Below are 26,974 nucleotides of genomic sequence, written 5' to 3'. Positions count from 1 at the left end.
TAATGGTTTCAGTGCAGACAAAATAAAAAGCTTTCTGTGAGTGGGTGAATCAACCTTAAGGAAGTTCTTCAAACACTGCATTCCCTAAAAGCCTCTAAAGCCTTGAATTGCTCTTAACTGCTTTATACCCTGGCTGCACGACAGAGTGAGTGCAGTTTTTAATTTGGAACGAAGCGACCAAACCCAGTCCAAGATGTCATCAGTGTGTCCTAAAGACGAGTGACTGATAGCCACAGGTGACTCATTTGTAATCTCCACCTCCTCGTATCAAAGAGCGCTTTTAGCCCCGTATACCCTACACTCACGTGGCTTTTCTCCAGGCGGCCCCTTTTTTTTGGACCCCTCATTTGCACAAAAAAGAAAAAAAAAAACTCATTTGGACAAAAAAAGATAGGATGCATTAGGCTTTGGCCATAAGCCACATAGGCAGTCGAAGGGCCAAGATCGCAGAATGTCCCGCAGCACTAATTCCTGACCCCCCTCCCAGCTTCCATTTGTTCTCGACTGTGTGCGGCTGCATCATCTGGGGCCAACACAGGAAGAGCCAAGCTTTGTGTGCACCGCTGTAGCTACAATCTGAGCAAAAAAAGCTAATCCCAGTACAAGACAAAGAGATATTTATTAATTTTCATTGAAAGAATGTCTTCAGTTGTGTATTTTTATGTCCTGATATTACACAGGTGCTGGAACTTCTAACGAGTGAGACGAAGGAGTAAAAGCAAAGCTTGAACAATATGGTGCGCTCACTCTTTCACTGCGAGCCAACTACTTAACAGCCAGATGGATTTAGGAGTGAATAGAAACAGCAGGGGCAGCTTTGGACGATGATGCGCCAGAGATTGTTCCCTCCGTGCCAGCTCATGCACTGCAGCTAACAAGTGCTGAATAGATGAGAGCATGTCTTTTATATGTCATCTTCCATCGGAGTGCCAGGTGACCAACATGTACACATCTACTTGTTTGTGCGTGTGCATCATAGATAATAATAAGACATCTTTTCACGTTAAAGATGCCAACACCTCTTCTTTGTAGAAGCTTTTGTATCTAAAGGTGTGAATAAAACCCAAATTAAGTAGATGCCATGTCTTCTCACACATTCTCTACACACCTGTTCTTCTCTCCAAGTAGCTTCCATCATCTCTCACTGTGGGGAAAACTCTAACAGCTCAATCCTTTGGCTCAGCGTTCCCTGCTTGTCCCTGATCTGTGTGTGTGTGTGTGTGTGTGTGTGTGTGTGTGTGTGTGTGTGTTCCATCTGGATGGAGGTTTGTGCCTATATTTCTGTGTGTTTGCGACGTTGTGTTACCTTCTGTCTTTGTTTCCACAAACCAGCAGATGAGGGGGGCTGTCTCTCAGGTTAATACAAGTGAAATCTCCCACCGCGTTGCCAACACAAACTGTTGGTTTGCCGCTCTCCAGGCTGTAGACGTGGATCTGAAAATCAGAAGCATGTGCGAGAACTTGATGAACTTGTCTATGGATTTGGAAACTAGTTTGCAACCACAGTTAATTTTGTCAAACAACAATTTTTTGAACTAGTACTTTTTTTTTTTTTTTTTACCTGAGACTGAGATTTTGCAAAGAAATGTTCAGGCTAAAACCCAAGAAACAAATAATTAAATTAAAAAACAAACAAACTTTTAAGACACTTATGGTGCTTTTCCACTGGTGGCATCAGCTCTACTCTACTCTGTTTTTGCACGTTTCCACTAGGAGAAGTACCTCCTCTGTGGTACCTGGTGCTGCTTTTTTTTAGTACCTTCTTTGGTGAGGTTCCAAAATAAGCATCCCTGGTCTGAAAATGTGACATAAGCACAAAGCAGACACTGATTGGTTCAGAGAATCATCACAACGTAGAGTCAGAGGAAGCATTTGGCCACCATTGATTTTTGTTGGCGATCTTGTGAGGATGGCAGCAAAAAAGTGCAATCCGTGGAGTCTGGCAGTTTCGCGTGTCAGGTTGGTGCTCAATGGAAACGCTCCGGAAAAACGGTATCGAGTCCCGAAAGCGAGGAGTGCGGAGCCGTGTAGAGCCAATACCGCACAATTTAAACGCGCCAAAATTTAGTTTGGCTGAAACTAAATTAAAACATACCAAGACTGAGGTCAAATTAAATTCTCTTCACACATTGAATTCTGGGAGGTAGAATTGTACAAATCAGATAATGATCAATTTAAGAAAAATTGCAATACTTTTTATGTATATATTTTGCTTTACGTTTTTCAAAATAAAAGCCAATAAATAAGTTTTCTGGAACTGTGTAAACCCCAAAATAAACATCCGCCGCCTTTGCTTTTCCAACAACAAACACCGGAAATGTGTGGGAAAGTCACTTTGGCAGAGTTTTTGGGGCAAACACAAGAAATCACAGTAAGAATGAATAAAAACACTTGCATCCGTCTGCAGGACTCCACATCCCACAATGCAATGTGCCAAAATTGTCCAACAATGTCAATAAACCGTGTTTATAGTGGAGATCAGAGCAAACTTTTGAGCAGCAATTTCAGCTTTTCCAGAGCAAATGATCTTTGATTTTTTGATCTATGAGGCCTAAACTGTCTTTATCTGATAAAACCTTTTAATCTCTGGCAACTTTAAGGCAAGGCGAGGCAAATTTATTTGTATAGCGCATTTCATACACAAGGCAGCTTTACATGATAAAACATTCAATTGTTTAAAATCAATAAGAACATTTAAAATCACCAGCAAAATCATTTAAAATCATCAGTAAAAATCAATTAAAATCATCAACAAACACATTACATCAACAACATGACCAAAAATCTCTCTCTCAATCATAAGAAGTAGAGAAAAAGAGTGCCTTTAACTTTGATTTAAAAATGTTCACATTAGATGCTGACTTCAGCTCTGCTGGCAGTTTGTTCCACTTCTTTGCAGCATAACAACTAAACACAGCATCACCATACTTACTGTGAGCTCTGGTCTCCACTATCTGATCTGTGTCCATAGGTCTGAGAGACCTGCTGGGTTCATACCTGACTAACATGTCACTGATGTATTCTGGACCAAACCCATTCACAGATTTATACACCAGCAGCAGAACTTTAAAGTCTATTCTGAGGCTGACTGGGAGCCAGTGTAAAGCAGTCAAAATAATACTCCCTGTGTTATCTAAAGGTGGATGCACGTTTTTTTTTTAGGGTCATGGAGGAAGAGGTGTACAAAAGTGTACAAAACAAATAATGATCAGTTTGGATCTTTTGGAAGAAAATTGCAAAAATGTCTATTGACATCATAAAACAGAGGTTCCCAACCATCTTTTGGATCGTAACCCCATTTTAATACCAATCACAAATTCCTGGTGACCCCAAAGTCTTTTTTTTTCTTTCTAAAATTAGTTTTTGATCATGTGTGTTACAAACAGAGTAGCCAGGATTAGTGATTATAAAAAATGTAAATATTTGTATTATATTATTCATTATTATTTATATTATATTACTATTTATTACACAGTACTGTATACATTAATTATATTTTAGTTATATATTTGAGAAAGTGAAAATATAGAATACAGTTGTTTAAGATTGTATGTTGTGTTTTAATTTTGAAAAGAATAATTGAAAATAATTACTAGACATTTCAGGCGACCCCACATGGGGTCATGAACCCAAGGTTGACAAATTTTGTCATAAAACAATAGAAAAACTCTGAACCAAACCCTGAAACCAGACAATCAATTAGTTTTGTCTATTGTGTTTCCTGCCCCACTAGAATACATATATATTTAATGTATTTAAGAAAGCTAGCACTTAGCCTAAAACGGCTGAAATAAAGCTAATTTTGATCTACGGTAATGAGTCTCCTAAGCTGTGGATTAGGCAATAAGTATTGGAACAAAACAGCTTCTGGATAAAGATCGTCATTGACGTTTTGTTTTTGGCTCACAGCGTAGAGAAAACTTTCTCCACAAAGTTTAAATGATGTCATCTGGAGCTGGTCTAATTGGTCAATTAGCATCTGATGTTTTTCCATCCAAATGAGACGAAATAAACCGGACACCCGCCAGGCAAAATCGTCTTTGAATAATTCAGATGACAAAGAAATTAAACCGTGACGAGAGGAGGGGAAGGAAGAAGGTATGGGGGGGGGGGGTAGAATAGCAAAAAAATTTAATTAAAACGATGTTTCAGAGAAGACAAAAAAGAGTGAAGTAAGCCTCAAGGAGTGCCAGTGGTTTGTTTGTGTTGTTGGGTTTTTTTTTCGAGCCAAGCAAAGCTTTATTTGGGCATCACCCCGAGCAAAGCCCAAATCACATCGGACTTTGAAATGACAGCTTGATAGGATTTGGACAATGGAAGAGAAAAGGGGAAGGGGGGTGGGGGGGTCTCAGCCTGCTGTTCTCAATGAATCACTGCAAATTTAGAGACATGCTATTGTCCGATGTCTTACCACCTCTCCCACTAAGATGAATAAATGTCAGTGAGGGACGTAAATGACGTGCAGTGATGATACCACAGGCTGTTTAGAGAGAAGCAGCACATTAGGGTACTTAGGTTAATGCACTCGCGCAGACAAAAGAACCTTTAAATGATGCTTTTACTGTCCAAGATGTTAATGTTATTAATCTCAGTATACCGCTTTTAGAAAATACCAGTACATTGTATTAAGAAAACATCCTTTTTTTTACCATACACAATATTTCCATATCACACGCTTCTATTGTAGTCCATAAAATGGATTCTTTATTTAATAAAGCAGAGGAAGTCAGACCTGCCCATGCACCAGCTTCACTTTAGCGTTAGCTACACACCAGAGTTTAAAACAGACACAGACACAAATGTCACCTTTACAAGTACGAAATGGTATGAAATAAAATATATTTAATTTTTTTTTAAACTTGCAAAAACAACTGTAACTAACTGTATTGGTCATTCAAGTACCAAAAATAACTGGTTATCAAACTGTCAAATTACAGTTTTCAAAAAAAATTGAACATTTGCTTCTACAACAGATTCTGGTAAGTTCTTAAAATCCGAAAATAAAAATAGAAAAGTAACAATTAACATCTATAAAAGTGGCCAGTATGTTTTATAAAAATAAAATGTAATCAACTTTCAAGCTAAAATACATTGAGGAATGAGGTCATTTAACAAGGTCTGATGTGGTTCACTGGCACCAGGATGTGTGTTTGACGTGCGCTGATTTGTTCAGTGACATTAACGGTTGTATGTTAATAAAAGCAATGCTTACCACTAAAACAAGCGTGAAAATTTCATTTGTATGAGAAAAATAACAAGTTTTCACTTGTTTTCAGGTGGGGCTCTGACATACCTGTAAATACCTAATAATTGTGGAACTTGTCGTTTTTGGGTTTGCTCTGTCTCAAAGTTTTCAAGCTTTGACCCAAACCCAACAAATGCGTCAATGAGTACGCGGGTCAGTTCAGAGCCGCAAACCGTTCACACTGGAGTCTGATACAGGTCACATTTTAAATGGTAATGTGGACAGACAGACAAAAAATTGAGCATTAAGGCTTGCAGTGTGTACGTAGCCATAGTGACCGGGCATTTACGTACTATGCATACGTTAGCGCATTTAAATGTTAAAACGTGATTAAAAACTCGATTTTTTTTCTTACACCATTAGTTGAAACCAAGCTATTAAAATCTAATTTGGCTATTGGCTGAGAACGATGGTTTGTGATGTTTTAATGTAGAGTAACTAATCTACTCTCTCAATCCAACGAGTAGGTTGGATTAGGAGAATTGTGAATAGTGAGTATTGACTACGTAGTTAGCATAGCATAGATTGTTCTTTGGAGATGTTATAGGTGCTATTGATAGTATTTAGTAGTAGCAGCAGTTAGCTTGTACAGTTTTTCGTGTAGTTTAGCTTTAGCATTTGTGAGCTTGTGGCCACATTGGTTCGGCAATGTTTTTTTTTTTTTGTGTGTGATTGCCAAAACGTCCCAGGGATGGATTGGTTTCCAGCTGACTCGGAAATCAGGCACCAGTGGCTGCGAGCATTGCTGGTGCTTTTCCAATCTCACAGAAGGGAACATGGGTTTCTATAAAGTGCTCATGCTGAAAAGCGACGTGGTACCAAATGCTGCTACAAAACTATTCATTACATAAAAACTTTGAACCTATAACCAGGAAGTGGCAGAACCAACAAGGGGGATACAGTATAAGTATGCATTTCAATTAAAAAAAAACAAAACAAAACCTGTTTTAATTCAAAGTAACCGTTTTATTGATGTGAACTTAACTGTCTTGTGTAGTTGACATGAACAAACTTACCATCTGGAACAAATATGTCAGATAATTTCTTGTACTTTGATCAAAATATTTGTTTAGGATTGGCAGTTTTTAGGCGTTTTACGTGAGCCGAAGCTTTCCAGGGTTTGAACAGGCTTGTGTATACACCAAATGAGTAAACAGAGATTAAGTATGTTGGACACATTGAAACAGATGATTTATATAGTGCCAGACTTGTAAGAAACATGAATTGGGTATTCCAGAAGAAAACTCTCCAGTTTATTTAAGCTTAAAAAACAAAAATTAGTTATTCGTGTGCAAACCCAAAGTCTACGGACTTCTTATGATACTTACAGTCAAAGTAGAAAATTAAAACTGATTGCACCAATCATATTTGCTCATATCTTCATCCACTCTGCTACTATATACTTAAAATAACGGTACACATACACCCCCACACATCTTCTCTCTCGTCCAAAAAGCCCTCTGAACTAGAGCCTGACTAATGTGGGGTTTTTGGGGCAGATACCAATGTTGGGGTGCTTAAAAGCCTATATCCAATATATTGTCTCATATTCGATATTGGGCATCTTATGGACAATGTCATCAGCCGATATAGGCGTTAAGACCACTGACACTGTATACTGTACATGAAAACACATTCTCATAATACCAAAATATGATTCAAGACAAAGATGTAAAACACTAAAATAAGGAGCTTTATTTAGTAACATTGTCAACATTAGGACTGTAAACCTACTCATATATTACTAAAGGAAACCATCTGCCAAGTGCCAAATCTCCTATTTGCAAGATATTGGCAGTTATATGGATCAGTGATCCTGATCATGGTACCATGATTCCATTAATAACAGTAAAGTAGGTTCAGATGTATGGACACCCCTATTTTTTCCAAAAATTTGCAATAAAATGCACAATCCGTATTCAATCTGGATGAAACTCAGTAGGGTAATTTAAGGACCAGGTCATCATAACGGAGTCAAATTTCATAATAATCAGTCATTTAAGAACTGAGATCTGAATTTTCGAAATTTTGCCAACAACGAGATATTGGAAATTTTCGATTTTCAAGGGATCAAAAGTCACTATAGTGACCTGGATTTATTCAAAAATTGAACAGAATCTTCCATGGTGTAAGGTCTATCTTTGGTAAAATGTTGTTAAACAAATAAAGGTGAAAATAGTAACTCTTTGGTGGAGGTAATAAAATTATGGAACTCTAATTAGGAACAAACAATGTCAACTTAAGGACTGTAAACATACTGATTAATTAGAATAGGGAAACTCGTGCAAACTGTATTATTAACAGAAGTAGATTGATCCGTGGTGCACTACAATTAATCAGTCGGGCTCTACTCTGAACCATAGACAATAAATAAATAGATAACAGGTTCTCTCATAGCATTTGGTTCAGAGACAGTGCAGTGGACAGATAATTTCCCAGTGTACATTCCAGCTCATATTAGATCAAGAGCCACAAGCTGGGTCAACGCCCGGGTGTCTCTGACCCCTGGAGATCAGACGGCAACAGCAAGTAGCAGTAGTATTGAGGTCCATGGACAGTGACTTTGACCACACACACACGCGCATGCGGACACAAGGAGTGAGAAGGTTTAAGAAGTGTATACAAAAATGTGGGATCAGCAACACTTGGGACTCGACTCGTGTTAGACATTCCATTTTGTCCATGTGAATAAAAGATGAGAAACTTGTATCCGAGTGGGCGACACAAAAATGTGATTGTCTGATCTGAGGGCCAATAAAATTCATGTCAGCATTTAGAATAATGAACAATTAAAGCATTGATACAGGAAATAAAGTACTCTGTATTTTTGTTGTTTAGTACGTTTTTGGAGTCATTTTGTATAGTTTTCTCATTTTACAATGTTTATGTTGTCGTTTTATCCATTTTTCTGTTATTTTTGTTAATTTTGGTAGTCGTTTAGTGTATTTCTCCGTACATTTGTATGTTTTTTCAGTTATAAAATGTATTTTTGTCAAGTTTATGTTTGATTTTTTTTATGTTTTTGGTGTCATTGTGTATAACTCTCTAATTGTATGTGTTTTTGTTGCCATTTTATAAATGTTTGTTATTTTTGTTCTTTTTGGTAGTCTTTTAGTGTATTTCTCTAAATTTGCATGTTCTTTGTAGTTATATATTTTATTTTTGTCATGCTTTTGTGTGATTTTTTGTAATTTTGTGTATTTCTGTTGGAATATTTTCTTCTGTTATTTTTGAGAGCTTTTGTAGTCATTTTGTTTATTTTTGTTATCCTTATCCGTTTATGTAATTTTGTGGTATCATTTTGTGTTTAAATGTAATTTTTAAATGTTTTTGCAGTATTTTTTTGTATTTTGGGTATTTATATATTGTTCTGGATTTATTGTGTGTTTTTGTAGTTGTTTTGTGTGTAAATGGGAAAAATTTAATGTATATTTGCTGTTCCGTGTATTCTTGTCATTTTGGGACAGCTCAAAATTAGACCAAGGGCTGCATGAGATCCCCGGTCCGCCAGTTGCCCATGCCTAATGTAAATGTACAATAAAACATCCTGGTTTTACACTTCAAACTGCCCCCAATATCAGAAACCTCCTTGTCCCAGGTCAAAAGGCTGTAAATAAAAACCTACCCATTCTGTGAGAGACGGTGTCTGAAAATTCTCTCTGGATGTTGTCACCACTGAGTGAGTGCGGGTAACAGATTTTAATGAAGCATATGTTTTCTCACGCCTTCCTAACGCTAACAGCCAAATTTCTTGTTTGTCTCGTTTGCGCTGCAAAACTACACAGAGCCGCGTGACAACAGTTGCGATCAGTTAATTACATTTGTAGGATGTTTTAATTAAACGACAGCTATGCTAATCAGGAGCTCACAAAACCAGACTAACAGATTGATTCAAAGAAGAAAATAATTGTTGAGATTATTTGGTTTCCTAAATGTGGTGGGAGGAAAGTATGATTTTATTTTGAAAAGGAAGTCAGAGGTTAGAAATAAAATACATTGTTTTGTTGTAAAATGTGTGTTTGTTAGCTTTAATAGAAATAGAGCAGCAGCAGTCTTACATTTTTTTGAAGTTAAACATCATTTTTGAAGAAAAATAAAACTAGAATAAAGTCTAGTTGGTAATATTCACAACAAATGTAAGTTTTCTGATAAGTCATAAACAATAATATAGTGTAATGTGATGTTGCTGCCCAAATATATCCCCTTCAGAATAAAAGAACTATTGACAGTTTTTAAGTAAAAAAAAAAACATTTGACACGGTAACTAAAAGTACTTTTACTTGTCTAATCTAAATAGTTGTCAGTGATTATTTTATCATAAAGTAAAATTATTTTACAAATGCTACATATGACTCCAAACCAGCAAGTTAGACCCCACCCCGAGGCCTGTTCTGATTAACTGGGTCAATTAATGATTGGCGCCCTCTCCAAGGTAAGTATTTAGAATGTATTTTAAGTAGTTTTAACTTATTTGAATGTGTTTACCTATTTATTATAATTTAATATCAACCGTGACCTCTCTCCTTCAAAATAAAACCTCAAATACACTTGTAAGCCAATACATGAGCATTGATTTATAGTAAAGGTGGTACAATATATTGTGCGACACGATATCGCGATATTAAAATGTCACAAGATGCATCGTCGAGGGTACGGGGGTAAGCATCTTTAAAAAAACGGGGAAAGTTATTTCATTTTTTAATGTGATATTTAAACATGTGTTTTAATGCAGTTTATTATTTTAATGTCTTTGTATATATTATATATATCTTTTCACTGCTACAACACCCTGTGCTCCACGGTGTGGTGCTTAAACACAGCTGTTTGTAACACAATGACATCAGTGTGCGCGCTTTGTCTAAAAACTGTCCATCACAAAAAATTAGAAAAATAAAACCAGCGGAGTACACATCAACACAAGCAGGGAACACGGGCTCAAACACACACATGAGATGATATAATGAGAGGTTACGTCCTGATCTCCAAAGAGGAGCCAGCGCTCTCAGAGCACTCAGTACTTTCTAAGTAAAAGCCAGCCCAGGAGTCAATTAAGATCACAGTGAGCCCTTAGAAACAGGCTTATATTAGAAACACAAAAACATTTAGGTATTCTCAAAGGCTTCAGCAGTCACTATTTAGACAGGCTGTTAATACAGTACAATAAACAAATCCCTAGGTATGTCATCCCCATCTGGAGGGGGGAGCCTCGTGGTCAAAGGGGACAAGATGTGCAATATTATAGTAACAGAAGTCCCAAGTGAACCTTTAAAAGAATAAACAAACTGTGCTTTCAAAGACACTACAGATACGTAAAGTATGTAAGACACCGACAATATTCATGCAATAAGTGTCAGATATCAGCTCCTGCAGGATATTTACTTACATTTCCTTGATTTTTGACAAAATTGTATTAAATTTAAGGGATGCTTTGGAAAAAAAATGCAGGATTTTGGAAAAATTCAGAGTTTTATCAACAATTTTAGATTAAAAATGTGATATAAGCATGGGGAAAATGTGAGCGCTGTAAATATTGTGGAGTTTCATTATATTGTGTATTGGGAGGGGCTGAGATGTCTACAACTGAATTAGTTGGTAATTTACACAATTATTACATTTTCTCTGTCATTTTTACTTTCTCCTGTGGGCCGGATTGGATGCTCTAAAGCAGGAGTTCTCAACCATTCTGCCCCTTCTCTCCATCTATTTTTTTCTGTCTTTTCCACAAATTGTTTCCACTTTCAAGACATTTTCAGCACCTATTAACCCTTTCCACCACTTTTCTCACCTAATGTCACATATGTTGACACATTGTCACTTTTAACCGTTTTTTCCACTGTATTTCATGCTTATTTTTGTAAATCGTGGATCATTTACTAAATTAGTGCAGTGCCCAAAAATGAAAAAGGGAAAATATCAACCAAAAAACAACAACAAATCCACTTGTAAATAGAGCAAGGTAATATTATTGACTGATAGGACTCCATAAAATGTAAATTCAGTTGACATTGGTGTTAGTTTTTCTACAGATACTGAAAAACTTGTTTGTATTGTTGTTTGAAACCACAAAATAAAATAAAAAATATATGGCACATTTTCCATTATTAAAGTTGAAAATGTTCTTCTTTTGCACAAATTATGTTTATTTGTAAAATACTGCTCATATATCAGAAGAGAAACTTTTTAGAAGAAGCTGACTCTACCTTATTGCCTCCATCGTGCATGGTCCAGCCCGAGCGCTTTACTCCAAATGTAACGTGGGTGTCTGAGGCGTCCAAACATGTGACAGGATGACCATAGACTGAATGGATCGTCTGCGGCCCTTCGTCTCGGGGGTCCAACAGGAACACGGTGTCTCCTGCTGCCAGTGTCGCCAAAGGGCCAAGCGGCCCCCTGCCAGGGACCATAGTCAGACTCTCAACCTGAAATACACGACCACACAGAACCATAGCTTAGAATGAGTTTTAAAAAAACATCGACTTGGTATAAAATCCAAAGAGATGTGATGTGGGCACCAATACTGTTTTATTCAAAGCTGCGTGGACGTGTGCTGGCCTCGTCGATCAATTAATCAAAGATAATCCTTCTAAAACAAAGTCAGCAAGTTCATCTTGTCTTCTTCTTAAACAATATGCTTTAGTTGATTCAGACACCTTTTTATCCAGGAGATTTCCTTTTTTTGTTTCCTGACATGTTTCAATTGTCACCTGCCAGTCTTCCTCAGAGGCGTGTGCTGATCCAAAAAGCATTTCTTCCAAAAAACAATAGAATTTGCTGACACTCAAAATTTTAGAGTAGAAGATTATCACTGCATTACAAACGGTTAGTTAGTCGGTTTCTTAACAATGTGACTTGAACTTTAAAAAAGGTTCACGCACTGCATTGTGGGATTTGGAGTCCCGTTTAAGAAGTGTTTGTACTCCATTGTTATCGTGATTTATTGTGTTTGTTCATCATAAAAGGAAGACGGTGAGTCACTTAACCAAATGTATGTTCTGGGTTCTGTATGTGTGTGGTGTTTACAGTGATATGTCACTCTGATTTTGGTCGTATTGAATGTTTCCGTGGAAAACCAAAATATCAACATCCGCCAATGTTTTGGCAGAATTATCAATTTGTGTAAACACTTGAAAGGTCATTTTGACAAAGTTTTTAAGGTCACATTGGCATCAGCAGTGAATGAGAATAACTTTTGGATGAAATAGGTACAGTTTAAAAAAATTTTTTTTTTCGTCCCTACCATCTTTCAGGTTAAACATCTTCTGTTAAAAAATACCAAAAAAACAGTCATCAACACCCCCCCGCCAGATTGGTTGACATTATAACTCACAACCTTTTCCTAAATGTCCTAAATCTAAGAACTTAGATGTATACATAAAAAAATATTTTCACATCAGAATATAAAATTACTAACTATCTTAAATGGTTTCTAAGAAAACCTGTCCCCTCTAAAATTGTCACACAGTATAAAAAAAAAAAATTGGCACAAGGGCAATAATAAACTATAAATATTTGCACACTTCTCATTTTCGAACTCCATCAAGGTATTGATACCCTGAAGCCACACACAGAATTTGGTTATCGTATCTTGAACGGTTTCTAAGAAAAGCTGTCCCCTTTGAAGATACCTCGAACAGAGTTAAAAAACAAAAGGCAAAATGGGCAATAACTCCGGAAAAAATAATTGCGCACTTCTCATTTTCGAACTCCATCAAGGTATTGATACCCTGAAGCCACACACCAAATTTGGCTATCCCATCTTAAACAAGTTTATGAGAAAAGCTGTCCCCTGTAACTCGGACAGACGGAACGCATTGACGGAGCTCAAACCTATATCCCTCTTCAAACTTTGTGGCGGGGGATAATAATATTCAAGGCCTTCAGGAGGAAAACCTTGTTCAATAATTTTACAAAATGACCAGGACAAAGGTTTTGTTTATCTTTTGCGGTCACATTTTCATTCCCCAAAGGATCAAGTCACAAAAAACCCCATAAAAGCAGAAGGGAATAAGATCCAGACTCACAGCATTGGGGAGCCGAGTCTGGCAGACTGTCCTCCAGAAGCCGCAGTCATTGGCGTGTTCGAGGCGAACTTCAGCTCCAGAGGCAGAGATGAGGGCGGGGCTATCAGAGCTCAGAGCCAATGCCTGCACTGGAACTGAACTCTGGTAGTGATGAATGGGTTCTCCACCTGTTTCTATGCTCCACAGGTCCACACAACCTAAAACCACAACACAAATGTCGTCAAATGTTAAAGCTGCTGGAGATGACTTTTTTTTAATCACATAGACACAATCAACAAAGCAAAGATCATTTGCTCGAATAAAGAATGCAAAAGTTTGAAATTACCACACAAAAGTTTCTGATATCTCGTGATATTTCTGCCAGATTCGATCTTTTCATGTCAACCTCCAAAAAAAGCTTCTCTTTGGAACAATTTACCTCAGTCTTTAAAAACTAAATCCACTTTTAAAAAAAAAACGGATACAGATTCTTCAGATTTTTGGAAAAGTTAAATTTTTATATTTTATCTATAGTTATTTGTATATGTTCATGGCATACTATTGTATTTGACTTCGGAGAGGTGCCTTTATAAGAACTTGTGGTCTTCTTAACCTTTACCAGCACAGTAATATTTTAAATGTTTGTTTATATTATATTTTGTATGTGCAAATAAAAATAAACATCCATCAATGTTTTGCCGGCTACTTTCAGTCACTTTAGTAGAGTTTTTTGGAGCCAAACACAAAAATCACACTAAAAATGAAGTAAAATCACTTTCTATGGGACTTCACATCCCACAATGCAATGCACCAAACTTTTCTGACAGTATTTACGGTGGAGGTCAAAACAAACTTTTGAGTGGCAATTAATCTTTGATTCATGAGTCCAACACAACATCTTTACCACATCTAGCAGCTTTAAGTCAACCAGTAAACTTTATATATTTTACAGTAGTATTTTTAAACCTTGGGGTCGTGACCCCATATAGGGTCGCCCGGAATTCAAATGGGGTCACCTGAAATGTCTAGTAAATGATTTTTAAAAATTCTGATTAAAATTGTATTTTTGTAATTATTTAAATGATTATTATTTTTCAAATTAAAACCCCACACTACAATCTCTAACTGTATTCTATACTTTCACTTACTCAATTATAAATCTAGTTAAAGAAAATACAGTATAAAAATTAAATAGTCATTAAATAAATAAATAACAAAAATAATCATTTTTGGAATTTTCACTTTCTGTAGTTTATAACAGATACAGTAGACAGATGTAAGACTTAAACAGTTAACTAAACAATAATAACATTAAATAATAATAAAAAATTATGTTTTTGTAATTTGAAAAATTATCCTTTTTCAAAATAAAATATCACGCAATTCAAACAGCTGTATTCTATACTATCACTTTCTCAAATATAAATCTATTTAAAAATATCTGATCTGGTGCATCTCATCACTATAGTGCTACCTGTAACACCTGTATCACAAACATGATAAAAAATTATCTAAAAAAAAAGTCTCAGGGTTTGCCAGAAATTTTTGATAGGGGTCACTACCAAAAAAAGGTTGGGAACCCCAGTTTTACAGAAAGAATCACATGTATTGCTGTTATCATGTGTTGTGTAATCTTTTTTTCCCCCAAATGCCCAAGTATCTCGAGAGAAGATCATCTTTCAGTGAACATCTCCACTTATGTCTGTCCATACATCATATTGGTAATCATCATGATAACAAAAAAAACAGTCATCAACATTCCCCGCCAGATTGGTTCTCATTAGAACTCACAACCTTTTCCTAAATGTCCTAAATCTAACTTAGATGTATACAAAAGAAAATATTATCACATCAGGATATAAATCCCCTTCATATTTTCGAACTCCATCAAGGTATTGATACCCTAGAAGCCACATACCAAATATGGTTATCGTATCTTAAACGGTTTCTGAGAAAAGCTGTCCACTTTGAAGATAAGTCGAACAAAGTAAAAAAACAGAAGGGTAATAACTCCAGAAAAAAATAATAGCGCACTACTCATTTTCGAACTCCATCAAGATATTGATACCCTGAAGCCACACACCAAATTTAGTTATCCTATCTTAAACAGTTTCTGAGAAAAGTTGTCCCCTTTAACTTGGACGGATGGGAGGAGCTCAAACCTATATCCCTCTTCCACTGTGAAAAATAAAAGCCTCCACTTATTCCACACTCACCGTCTTCATAGGCAGCAGCAGCCACTGAGCTGTTGACCTGTACGTGACACACATGTGGCCTGGTTTCCATGCTGGATGTCAGACTGTTGGGTTTCAGGTATGAAGCAGGTGAGTCCCAGTGCAGCGTGTCCCACAGCCTCAAATCTCCTGACGTGTAGCTTTATGTCACACAGTAAAGCAGAAAATCGACATTAGTGCGAAAAAGCCTGGAGAAAGTTGGAGGAACTATTTCTTTGGTCCATTTTGACCAAAGTGAGAAGTTTTTCTTCTCGATAATACCTGACGTCACCCTCTCACCAATGATTCATTTCCCCACTCACACTTGCTCTTTCACTCACTGCAACTTGGTATTTAGTTTTGTGTTAGCTTTGGTTTGGTTTCTTTCGACGATTACGATGGTGCTGTTTGGGAGGAAAAAACTGAAATCACTTCGCCTCGTTTTTCCTAACCGCCCTTTTCAAACCTTTTTCAACGCTACTCAAAGCTAACATAATCACATTTTGCATTAACTGGTTAATGGTACCTATAGAAATAACCAAAACCTCATTGTTTTTACATTTTAATCATGTCTAAATATTTTAGATGGTGTGCCATCATGCAGCTCTTTTTACAATTAGGTGTATGTATTGTAAGCAAGCAGAAACACAAAGTCTGCAGGATTACGTCTCTTCATGATTAGTGTAGATGTTAAAAATGACTATCAACACTCTCTTCTGGTACAGAATGGTACTACAAACAGCTAGGCCAAGTCATAAAGTTTGATTGTCACTACGTATTTAGGAACACTATATAATCTGCCTCCTAATTATTTTAGTGTTTTGTTGTTTGTTTGGTTTTTTTTGCAGCAATTTGGTTTTAGAGCAGAAATGGGCTTTTATCACAGCAGGGGCCCCAAAAATGTGATCCAAGAGCCACATTATCAACATTCATGTCACTATTTAAAATAATAACCAATTGGAGCATTAACAATAGAAAGAACAAAGGGTTTGTGTCATTTTGTGTGTAAATGTTTTGTGTATGTTTCTATGATTTTGTTGTAGTTTTGTGTAATTTTTTTGTATATGTGTTTTTCTGTCATTTTTGTATGTTATATGTGTTTTTCTGTCATTTTTGTATATTTCCATTGTCATTTTGTGTAATTATTGCTGTTGTTTAATGTTTAAAACATTGTTTTGTGTGTTCACTTTGAATAATCTTGTTCTTTTTTGTTTGTTTTTTCTGTCATGTCATGTATATATATTAGAGTCATTTTGCATTATTTGGTTGTCTTAGTTTTTCATGTATATGTTTTGTATTGTGTGTTTTTTTCAGTTATTTATTGTAATCATCTTGTGTGGTTTGGGAGGAATTTAGTGCATTTTTGTTGCTTTTTTGTATTTTTCTTGATATGTATAATTTTATATGTTTTGTGGAAATATTTGTGTATTTTTTCTGTGCTTTTTCCCCTATATTTTGTACATTTACTTTGTGCATTTATTTATTCATTTTTTAACTTTTTTATTTATTTATCTATTTGTTGTGGCCCCTGGGCAGCTAGTTGCCCACATCTGCTTTAGAGCATTTTTTCAGATCAGCAGCAGAAGCCTTTGTGTTGTCCTATCAGTAAAACAGTCTCACACTCTACACTCAACAGGCTTCTGTTCATTTCACGTCTCCTTCCCTTCCTTCCACTGTTCACATTTTGCCTGGATCCATGCGGGATGTAACAAACTGCCAGTTTCCACCTCCACAGACATCGTCATCTCGGAGCAACTTTCCACCGCACAGTGACAGTGTATGTCACACAGTAACAACAAGGTAGAGACAAGATGTTGTGTATGTGTGTGTGCGCATGTGTGCATTTGCTAGAGTAATATCACAAAGCCAAACTGTCCACAACTCATCCAATCCATCAAAAATGTATTATACCCTGTATTAAATGCAGATTAACAAACGTTAAAAACGTTTATTTTTTTCACAACTTTAGTAAAAAACGTATGTATATCATCTAAAAAACAGGATTAGTGTCAGATTTAATGTCATTTTTTATTGTTTCATTTCTTTTTGTGTTATTTTTGGGTCGTTTTATGCTTTTCTCTTTTTTTTGTAAATTTGTATTGTTGTCTTGTGTATTTTTGTGGTCGTTTGTGTGTTTTTAAGTAGTTTTTTGTTGTATTTTGCTATCATTTTGTTTGTATGTGTTCTTTTGGATTTCTTTTGTAAGTCTGTTGTAATTTTGTGTTTCTGGAGTTATTTGGTTTGTGTCATTTTGTTTGTTTTTTTTTTGGTTTGTGTGTTGAGTCATTTTGTGTAATTCTGTTGTCATTTTGTGACATTGAAGTCCTTTTGGTCCATATTTGTTATTGTTTTGTGTGATTTACTTTTTGTTGTCGCTTTGTAAATTTATGTCACTGTATCCAATTGTCCCTCATAATTGGTTTTATGTTGTCATTTTGTGTGTTTTTAGTCTTATAGGTGTGTTTTTTTGTTTCTTTTTGTGTGTTTTTGGAATCATTTTGTGCATTGCTTTGTCTAGTGTATTTTCCACTCATTTTTGTATGTATGTAACCTTTCTGCTAGTCGGCCACATCTGGTCTATTGGAGAAAAATACTGATCTTGTGAATTTGCTAATAGCATTAGAATGAGGAGGGAAGCTAAGGTGGATTCACTCTCATTAATCATCATAGGGTCATTATTTACAGTGATTTGGCTTTAGACTACTTCCATACGTCATGCCCGTTATCTGTTGATACGAGCCGATATAAACACACTGCCCTCTCCTGTGGGACACGAGGGGAATCTACTCACACTGGTCCCCTGAGACGCTGCTCATGTCCCCATGGACCGTCTATTGAACGACTGTGACCCTTAACAATATATCATTGTCGTAGTTTATTGAGCTGCAATTTGTTTACTCACTTTTCCCTGCAAACCAATGGCTTTTTGTCATTCTTCAAGACAAATAACCACTATGCAGCTAACTTAATATATTTTAACTGTGGTTCCCAAATTCTCCACAGTCCCGTACCCCTTCAGACCATTAACCTGAAGCCATGTACCCCCTACTCCTGCACACCTAAAAAACATAATAATGTAACATCACATACAGTACAATGTAGCCCTACAGTGAAATTTGTCTCTGAATTTGACCTATCCTGTTGAAGAATTAGCCTACTGGCATTTTTAGTGAGAAACAATCTTCTTTTCTTTTGAGAAATGGAATCTACCAAATTTTTGTTGATTGTAGGGTTGTCAAAAGTATCGATATTCGAAAAAGTATTGATACTAAAACGCTGTAGCTTTATAGTAATACTGATATGCTAGTTTTCATTCTTTCGCTGCATTTGTGTCATAAATTAACTCCTTTGACTGGTGTTCAGTGTGTTTTTGTAATGGTACACACAAGCCGTATTTTTTTTTAGTTTTTTTTAAATGCATATTTCCCCTGAGATTGTGTTCGTTTTCTCTTATTTGAAACATTTTGACTTTGATATTTTGTCTGTAATGTACTGTATACGTCACGTCCATAATAATTTGCTGTCAATTATGACTCCAAGAAATTTTATTTTATTTACTGTCTCCATTTCCATGCTATTTATCATGAGTTTCATTTGTTTGATTCACAAATATATTAAGAGTTTCTTTAATTCATGTGTCCATTGTGTCCAAAAGTTGTTCCATTTGTTCCACATTAAATGTTAAGGAAGCAGGCAGTGGTTGTAACTCACCCAGCTAACACAAAGTTGTCACAGGAGCTGACATCACACAACACCTTTCCCAACTCGTACTGCAGCTGGCTGATGGAGCCCACTCGATTCTAAACGCAAAAAAAAAACAAGAAGACAATCATCAACATCCCCCGTCAGATTGGTTCTCATAACTCACAACCTTTACCTAAATGTCCTAAATCTAAGAACACTTCTCATTTTCAAACTCTATCAAGGTATTGATACCCTGAGCCACACACCAAATTTGGTTATCCTATCTTAAACGGTTTCTAAGAAAAGCTGTCCCCTTTGAAGATACCTCCAACAGAGTCAAAAAAAAAGACCAGATTGGTTCTCATTATAACTCACAACCTTTTTCTAAATATCCTAAATCTAACTTAGAAGTATACATAAAATATTATCACATCAGAATTTAAATTTTTTTAAATGTTTTCTAAGAAAAGCTGTCATCTTCTCATTTTCGAACTCCATCAAGGTATTGATACCCTGAAGCCACACACCAAATTTAATTATCCTATTGTAAACGGTTTTTAAGAGAGTCTGTCCCCTTTGAAGATACCTCAGAGTCAGAAAAATGGAACAAGGATAATAACAATTAAACAACAATAAAAATTATTGTGCGCTTCTCATTTTCGAACTCCAAGATATTGATACCCTAAAGCCACACACCAAATTTGGTTATCCTATCTTAAACGTTTTCTGAGAAAAGCTGTCAGAGTATAAAAAACAGAACAAGGGAAATAACGCCATAAAAAATATTTGCGCACTTCTCATTTTTGAACTCCATCAAGATATTGATATCCTGAGCCACACACCAAATTTGGTTATCCTATCGTAAATGGTTTCTGAGAAAAGCTGTCCCCTTTAACTCGGACGGACGGACGGACGCACGCACAGACAAACGGAGCTCAAACCTATATTCCCCTTGCACTTTGTGGCGGGGGATAATAAATAAAGGTTAAGCACTAAACATGCCACTGGGTCACTGGTTTAGAGTGCATCAATGGTCCGTCCCACCTTCCAGTTGAAGCGTACAGCCTTAGCTGAGTTCCTGCAGTCCCGTAGCACGCTCTTCCAGCACTGGAAGTCGGAGACACAGGCGTCATGGTGGTAACCTTCCCTCACACACATCTGGAACCACAGGACGCTGTCCTCAGCCAGGACTCGCCACACCCTGCTCACCTGGGACGAGATGGAAAGTTGTTGCTGTGAGATTGCGGAGGGCTATTATTAAGATATTACATCACTTATTTGTGTTTAACAAGTTATGTGCAAAAGGCACTCACAAGTTCTGTTTAAGTCCAATAACTAATTCCCATGAAAATTTTGTATTTTTAAATATTACCAAAATCGACAAGCATAAATTCCCGTAGAAATTTCCACTACTTTGCATCACTAATCAGAATACATCAAAATGCACCGTTTATTCTTAACAGATGACCTTCCATTTCCAGTTTCAATTTTGACAAGTAAAAGTTTATGCCATAGTTTTTCTAGACTAAAATAACAAGACAACATGTGTCAAACTTGAGGCTTGGTGGCCAAATACGGCCCGCAGGAGGAAGTAAAAATTACAGAAAAAACATGAATTGTTGTGTAAATGATCAAATAATACAGTTGTAAATATCTCAAATTCACCAACTCCACAATATTTTAGGGGCTTGCATTTTTCCTTTGTTTAAATCACATAAAGGCAGTCATTTTTATTTGCCAATTGTCGAAAAAAACTAAAATTTTCCACAAACTTTGCATTTTCTCACAAACAACTCCACTAAAATTCTTCTGAATTTCACAAAAATTGGTAACAAAATCAAGAATTCTTTTAATGGATTGAACTGATAATGAAAACTTGGGCACAATAATCTTAAAATCTACGGCCCACTTAAGGTCAAACTGGTCCATTTCGTCCCTGAACTAAAATTACCCTGAACAAGACTGTGACTTATTAAAAGAAAAAGAAAAAACCCCCCATGTTAACAAAAACTATGTCAAAATATACTTCTGTCAACGAATAAAAATTAAACTGTAATTTCGACACATTGGGAGGAAAGCCAATCAGAATTCATGTGATAATGTGATTGATGCATTGATCACCTCTAAAACTAGAACTAGACTGTAAGTGAAATATTATTGATGAGTAAATTTGACTAAAACTAAATTGAAATATGCAGTCACAATGAACACTGATAGTGAATTGTGCCTCTGGTGATGGAACTACTCTGGTCTGGTATCAAAGGCCATGAATCATACTGATGTGTTAGTACATTTATATTTCTCTCCAGTCATCCGACAGTGTGAAAACTACAAAAGTAAAAACATTGTTTGTATTGTGCTTTGAATTAATTTTAATGGCTATATGAACTTAAATGTTCATAAAATGATCACAGAAACTATAAAATATATAATTTCAACAATTACTGTCTCCTGGACAGTTACAGGTGAGTAAATAACAACAACACTACATCAATTTTTCAGCACTTTTTTGGACACTCAAAGTCACTTTATAGAATTAAGGGATTATTCTTTCACTCCACACTTAGTGGAGTCTGCCCTGGGGCAGACTGACGGAAGCGAAGCTGCCATAGTGCACCATCGGTCCCTCCGACCACCACCAACTCTCACACACTACATTCATACTAGGCAATGTGGGTGAAGTGTCTTGCCCAAGGACACAATGGCAGATACCACTAGAGCGACTACCCAGCAGTTAGTATTACCTGGGCGCATCGGCCAAGATCAGTGCGGTCCAGATATTGGAATATCTTCAAGGCTAACTCATACGGCAACTCAATGTCAAAAAAAGGAATATCATTGACTTCATTCTGCAGGAAGAAAGAAAGAAAAACACATTATTAGACATTCTGGATTCAGGCCCAGTTCTTTGTTATTCTCCACTTTATACCAGATCCTGGATGAGCAGGTCCACCAGCTCCTCTGGTTCTTTGGTCCTTCTCTGGTGATGTTCTCTCTGCAGGGCTGTGCTACATTCATGGGTCATGGCATTGTATTTCCTCTTTCTCCTGATCCTTTCCTTCTCTATTCTGTCCAGCAGAGGGCTGCTCCTTCCATCCAGTAAACCTTTAGCAATGGATACGTACGCAGGCTGATCCTCAGCAGGATCCTCAGTGACACATCCCTCACCTTTAGTACAAACACCTTCTGAAGCATTGTTGAGATGGTGTTTTCTCTTGGCGGACAGATCTGTAACTTCTTTTGAGGAGGAGGGGGCGCAAATAGGTCGTTGCTCCTCATTTTTACTCGTTAACTCTCGTTTCCAACTCTCCCTGAACGCAACAAGCTCTTTCTCAGCCATTATTATGATTATTATTATCAGTCATTATTAAAATCACACTTAAAAGAGTTTTACAAGACTACGTAGGATCATTAGTTGGATCAGTCAGAAACGCTGCGCAGAGCGGCACAAAACATGTCCATTATTAAAAAACAATCCGGTAGGACTCTGCGGAAGCTGTACAAAGGTTCCGCATTTTTAATTCCGGGGTTTTATTATAGGCGCACCTTTTCATTTGAAAAGAAATTAGGCTATATTTTAAAACACATTTAATGTCTATATTTCAAAACTAGTCGGACAAGATATTTTAAAGTGTTAAATAATACCCATGTAATGATTTCTTCTCTTTAGGTTTAATTCAATTTAAAATTCTGTCTCCCCCCACACACTGTATATTATTTGTTGTTTTTATGTTTAAGACAAATAAATCAAAATAAAAAATACATATATTAAAAGTCTAATTTATTTTATTTGTTTTTTTGTTTTTTGTTTTTTACATGTGAGCACAAACACTTTTGGTATTTCTTGTTTACATGATACACAGATTCTGGTTTTAGTCTTATGAGATTATATTTGATTTGACAACAATGGACCATATGCATATAATTTTGGCAACATATAGATATTTAAAACCTAAGTTACGTTTTTCACATTTTCTAAATGACGTTAGATGTCGTTAAAATGTCTTAAATTAATGGAAATGAGTCTTTTGAGTGACTTCTGAATTATTTTAGTTTGGGTTTTCATTTTCCGTTTAGTTCTTGATTGTCAATGTTATGTATTGTGTTTTGACCAATCTTTGTATATTTTGTTCATTGAAAAAAAAATAAAATACATAATTTTTCTTTCAGATTTGATCGTCATTGAGCATTTCAATTGGCACCATTGCATTCAAAATATATGACAGTATAATACATATAAAGTACATGTACAGACATGAATAAGTAAAAGATACTCCACATATAAAACCTGCATATGTATTCATTTATATTGCAAACAATGTAATTAATACAAAACGCAATTCAAAAAAGGACACTGAAATTATAGATGATAAATTGTGCCATCTGCATTTAGTGGATACTTATGTAGCTAGTATCAAATATCGTTTAATTATAGTAAAATTAGGTGAAAATTTTAATTTGGATGATTTAATCCAACAAAGGCAACCAGAACACAATGTTCTGGACAACAAAAGGCTGCTGAAATGAAAGCAAACAGAAAGAGTTAACCATGGCCGCTCAGTAAAGATGATGTAAACCCCAAACCATGTGACACTGTAATGAATAATACAGTAGAGTGGGTGGGGGTGATGGGGGTGGAGGGGGTTCATAGTTAAGGTTTGATGAGAGAACAGAGGGAGGATCAGATATCCTCAACACCTGAGACTGAGAGCGACACAAAGATGTGCTGGCTGCCCGTGGACCAGCCTCTGCTCCGGCCGGGAGACTCCGCCCGCAGCGCCGGTAGACTCTCCACCTGCACGGTCACACAGCTGCTCGCCTCCCGGCTGCAGAGCATAGGAGACCGGCTGGAGAAACGCTGGGCGGACACCGGAGAACCGGACGCGGGTTTTGGCTGCAGCAGAGACCGAAGGAGGAGGAGGACGGCAGGGGCGAGGGTGGCGCGCCCCCGCCTCACGGGCTTCCTGTGCGCGGCCATGCGCTTCACCGTGCTCGTGCTGTTCGTCGCGAGGCGACACCTGTAGGGCGCGAGGCTGCCACAACAGCAACAGGTGACGTGACCTTAAATAGTCGAGTTTTAGGTTTATTTAGTGTGATTTCACCTGAAAAACACAAAATTACACAGTTCTATTTTAGATTTAAACCATAAACATGCCCACAAAGAAACTTTACATAATTATTCATCCAAAAATGAAAAGTAAAATTATATATTAAAATTTCAAACACCAGTTAAAGGGGAAAAAAAACAAAACAGTTAGGATATGTATGCCATGCATATATAGATTACACATTGTGTGAAAAAAAAGACTACTACTAATAATAATATTGATAATTTAATTGGAAAGTATTAATTAGAAAAGTTGTTGCAATTTGTAAACTGTGATCATCAATCAACTACCTATTTTAACCAAACACAATAGTAGTTTATTTAAATAATAATTTCATTCTACTACAATGTATATATTTTTATTTAATTTTACTAAAATCTTTATATTTTATTTTATTTCATTTCTTATTGAAGAAAAAAAACTAAACTAAACTAAACAAAGAGCTCAAGTTCGGTTTAAATATTAACGAAATGTTTACTTGACCGACAGCAATTTGGTTATTTAGCCTATTCTATTTACAGAAAGCCTTGATTTTAACAATATAAAGCTTTACTTTTAATTTATAGCTTTTTGTGTCCAGGTTAATCATGAATTTTAAATGTTTATTAATCTGTCTATTTTTGTGCATTTGGTGTCAATGTGCTATTCTATCAAAGGAATTTATAGGCATATACGGACAGCACAGTGAATAATGCTGTAATTTTGGCGCAAAAACAATTCTTCCAAATAGGAAAGTGGAAAATGCCATTTGTTGTTTTCGTTTGAGGTTTTATATGCTGTGTGTTTGTATGTCGTTATAGATGGTGCCTTTGGGGTCATGCATGAGGTGCTCGGTGGGAAACAGCGCGCGCTCACATCATTTGCACTAAAAGAAAAGCTTCAGGATGAGGATGAGGATGAGGATGCGGTGCTGATGCTGCGTCTGGATGAAAAGATGGACAAAGAGGAATCCGGAGCTGCTTATAACTTCACTAAACTAGGGCTGTTCAAGGTCAGATGTGTTTACCTGACACACAGTAACCACCATGGCCCGATGAGGATGCTGCACCACAGTGTCATAACGAGCTCAGTCAGTCAGCGACTCGCATTCTGTCATCCCGTCTCCACACGGTGATGATGTAATCCTCCCCTGGTACAGGAGGGGGAAAAGCTCCCAGTCTGCCTTTCAATGCTCACCTTCCACCATCAAGGACGACGAGGTTATAAACACAACACCTCTTTTTTATTATTTAATATTTGGGCTCTATTATAAATGCACTGGAGTATATGAATATTTTCAAGATCCTCAATGCACTGTACTTTTCTATATAAGCTACACTGCAATTGATAACATGTATATATTCAGGAAGAATTTGTTTCTATTGGTGTTTTCTACAGTGTTTTTTCCCCGTGCTCTAATACAGTGGTTCTCAACCTTGGTGTCAGGACCCATTTGGGGTCACCAGATGTCTTCAAGAAACTAAGAATATTTTTTTGAATAATTTGAGTCAATTTTTGTTTATTTTTACCCTTTTTCTGCAACTACACCAAACTTGCCATATTTGAACATATTTTCATCTCTTTTTCTTGCCATATTTTTGCTCCTTTTAATGCATTTTTGCAACATTTACTCCCACCTCTGCCACTTCTCCATCGAATTTCAATGCCTTTTCCGCACATTTTTCTCCTTTCAAAAAAAACATTTTTTGCACGTATAAATCCTTTCCACCACTTTTCCCTCCTAGTGTCACATTTGTTGACCCATTATTGTCACTTTTCACCTCTTTTCACCATATTTCATGCTGATTTTTTTTTTTTTTTTTTTTTTGCCAATTTAACCACATTCACGATTTGTCATGCTCATGATTTGCCAGTTGAAACTAATTGTTGCAATATTGACACTTTGAACCATTTTTACTGTTTTTTCTGTTTGTTTTTGGTCACTCTAATTTGCAACTTTTAACCAGTTTCTGTGGTTTTTAAATCCCATTTCACCACCTTTTTGGTCACTTGTAACCCATTTTATTTCTGATTAAAACAAGGATTTACATCTTTAAGATGACTATATACTATGGCGCAAATAATGATAAACTTCCTGGATAACAGTGGATATTATTTAAATAGATAAATGTGGTTATCACAGATTCATAGAACAATGGACCCTAATTTGCTGACTTTAAGGATGAGCCCCAAAAATCTCTCTCCTTTATTCCCCCTTATAGATGACCCCGTCTCCACATGACTGTTCTTCAATGTTCACATCTGTGTTCAAACACCTTCAGGTACAGTGGGGGGTCCCCGGTCTCTGGCACCTTTATTTTAGGGCCCACAGGCCTAAGGTTGAGAACCACTGATCTAATAGAAAATGCTGGACCTGTGCATAGGAAGATGCTGTGATGCTGTCTTTGACTTTTGACCATAAGCATTTAAAATTGTATTGTGAGCATATAAAGCAACACTTGTCTTTTATATATTAAAGAAAATGTGTTATTTATACTTCTTGAATGTTTCATACTGACATTTTGTAACAAAAATAAAAAAAATAAAACAAAACAGCATTTGCTGAAATAAATATTTTTCAAGCAGTACAGGACAATCGTGTTCTTAACTGAAGACTTTTTATTTCAAATATTACTCGTGATTAGCCATTTTTCTGCATTTGGTGGCGATGGTGAGACACTACCCTTCGGTTCACTATTGATAAGTATAGCGACATGCGCTACTTTTACCACAGCGGGGGCCACA

The 26,974-nt window shown here is 36.4% G+C and overlaps 1 protein-coding gene across 1 annotated transcript in view; it reads right to left on the bottom strand.

Moving 5' to 3' along the window:
• Positions 1 to 22,616, bottom strand: part of fbxw8 (F-box and WD repeat domain containing 8) — a 28,701-nt gene extending 6,085 nt beyond the window's left edge. Inside the window, exons 1-8 of the mRNA XM_028458296.1 lie at positions 22,072 to 22,616; positions 21,887 to 21,991; positions 20,187 to 20,351; positions 19,170 to 19,258; positions 15,462 to 15,619; positions 13,267 to 13,463; positions 11,446 to 11,664; positions 1,307 to 1,434 (exon numbers count right to left, since the gene is read on the bottom strand). Coding sequence (XP_028314097.1) covers positions 1,307 to 1,434; positions 11,446 to 11,664; positions 13,267 to 13,463; positions 15,462 to 15,619; positions 19,170 to 19,258; positions 20,187 to 20,351; positions 21,887 to 21,991; positions 22,072 to 22,482 — 1,472 coding nt within the window. The 5' untranslated portion in view covers positions 22,483 to 22,616. The remainder of the gene's footprint in view (positions 1 to 1,306; positions 1,435 to 11,445; positions 11,665 to 13,266; positions 13,464 to 15,461; positions 15,620 to 19,169; positions 19,259 to 20,186; positions 20,352 to 21,886; positions 21,992 to 22,071) is intronic.
• Positions 22,617 to 26,974: the final 4,358 nt, after the last annotated feature.

Source organism: Gouania willdenowi, chromosome 9 (genome assembly GCF_900634775.1).
Source record: "Gouania willdenowi chromosome 9, fGouWil2.1, whole genome shotgun sequence".
NCBI lineage: Eukaryota > Metazoa > Chordata > Actinopteri > Blenniiformes > Gobiesocidae > Gouania > Gouania willdenowi.
This window is presented reverse-complemented; position numbering and strand designations above follow the sequence as displayed.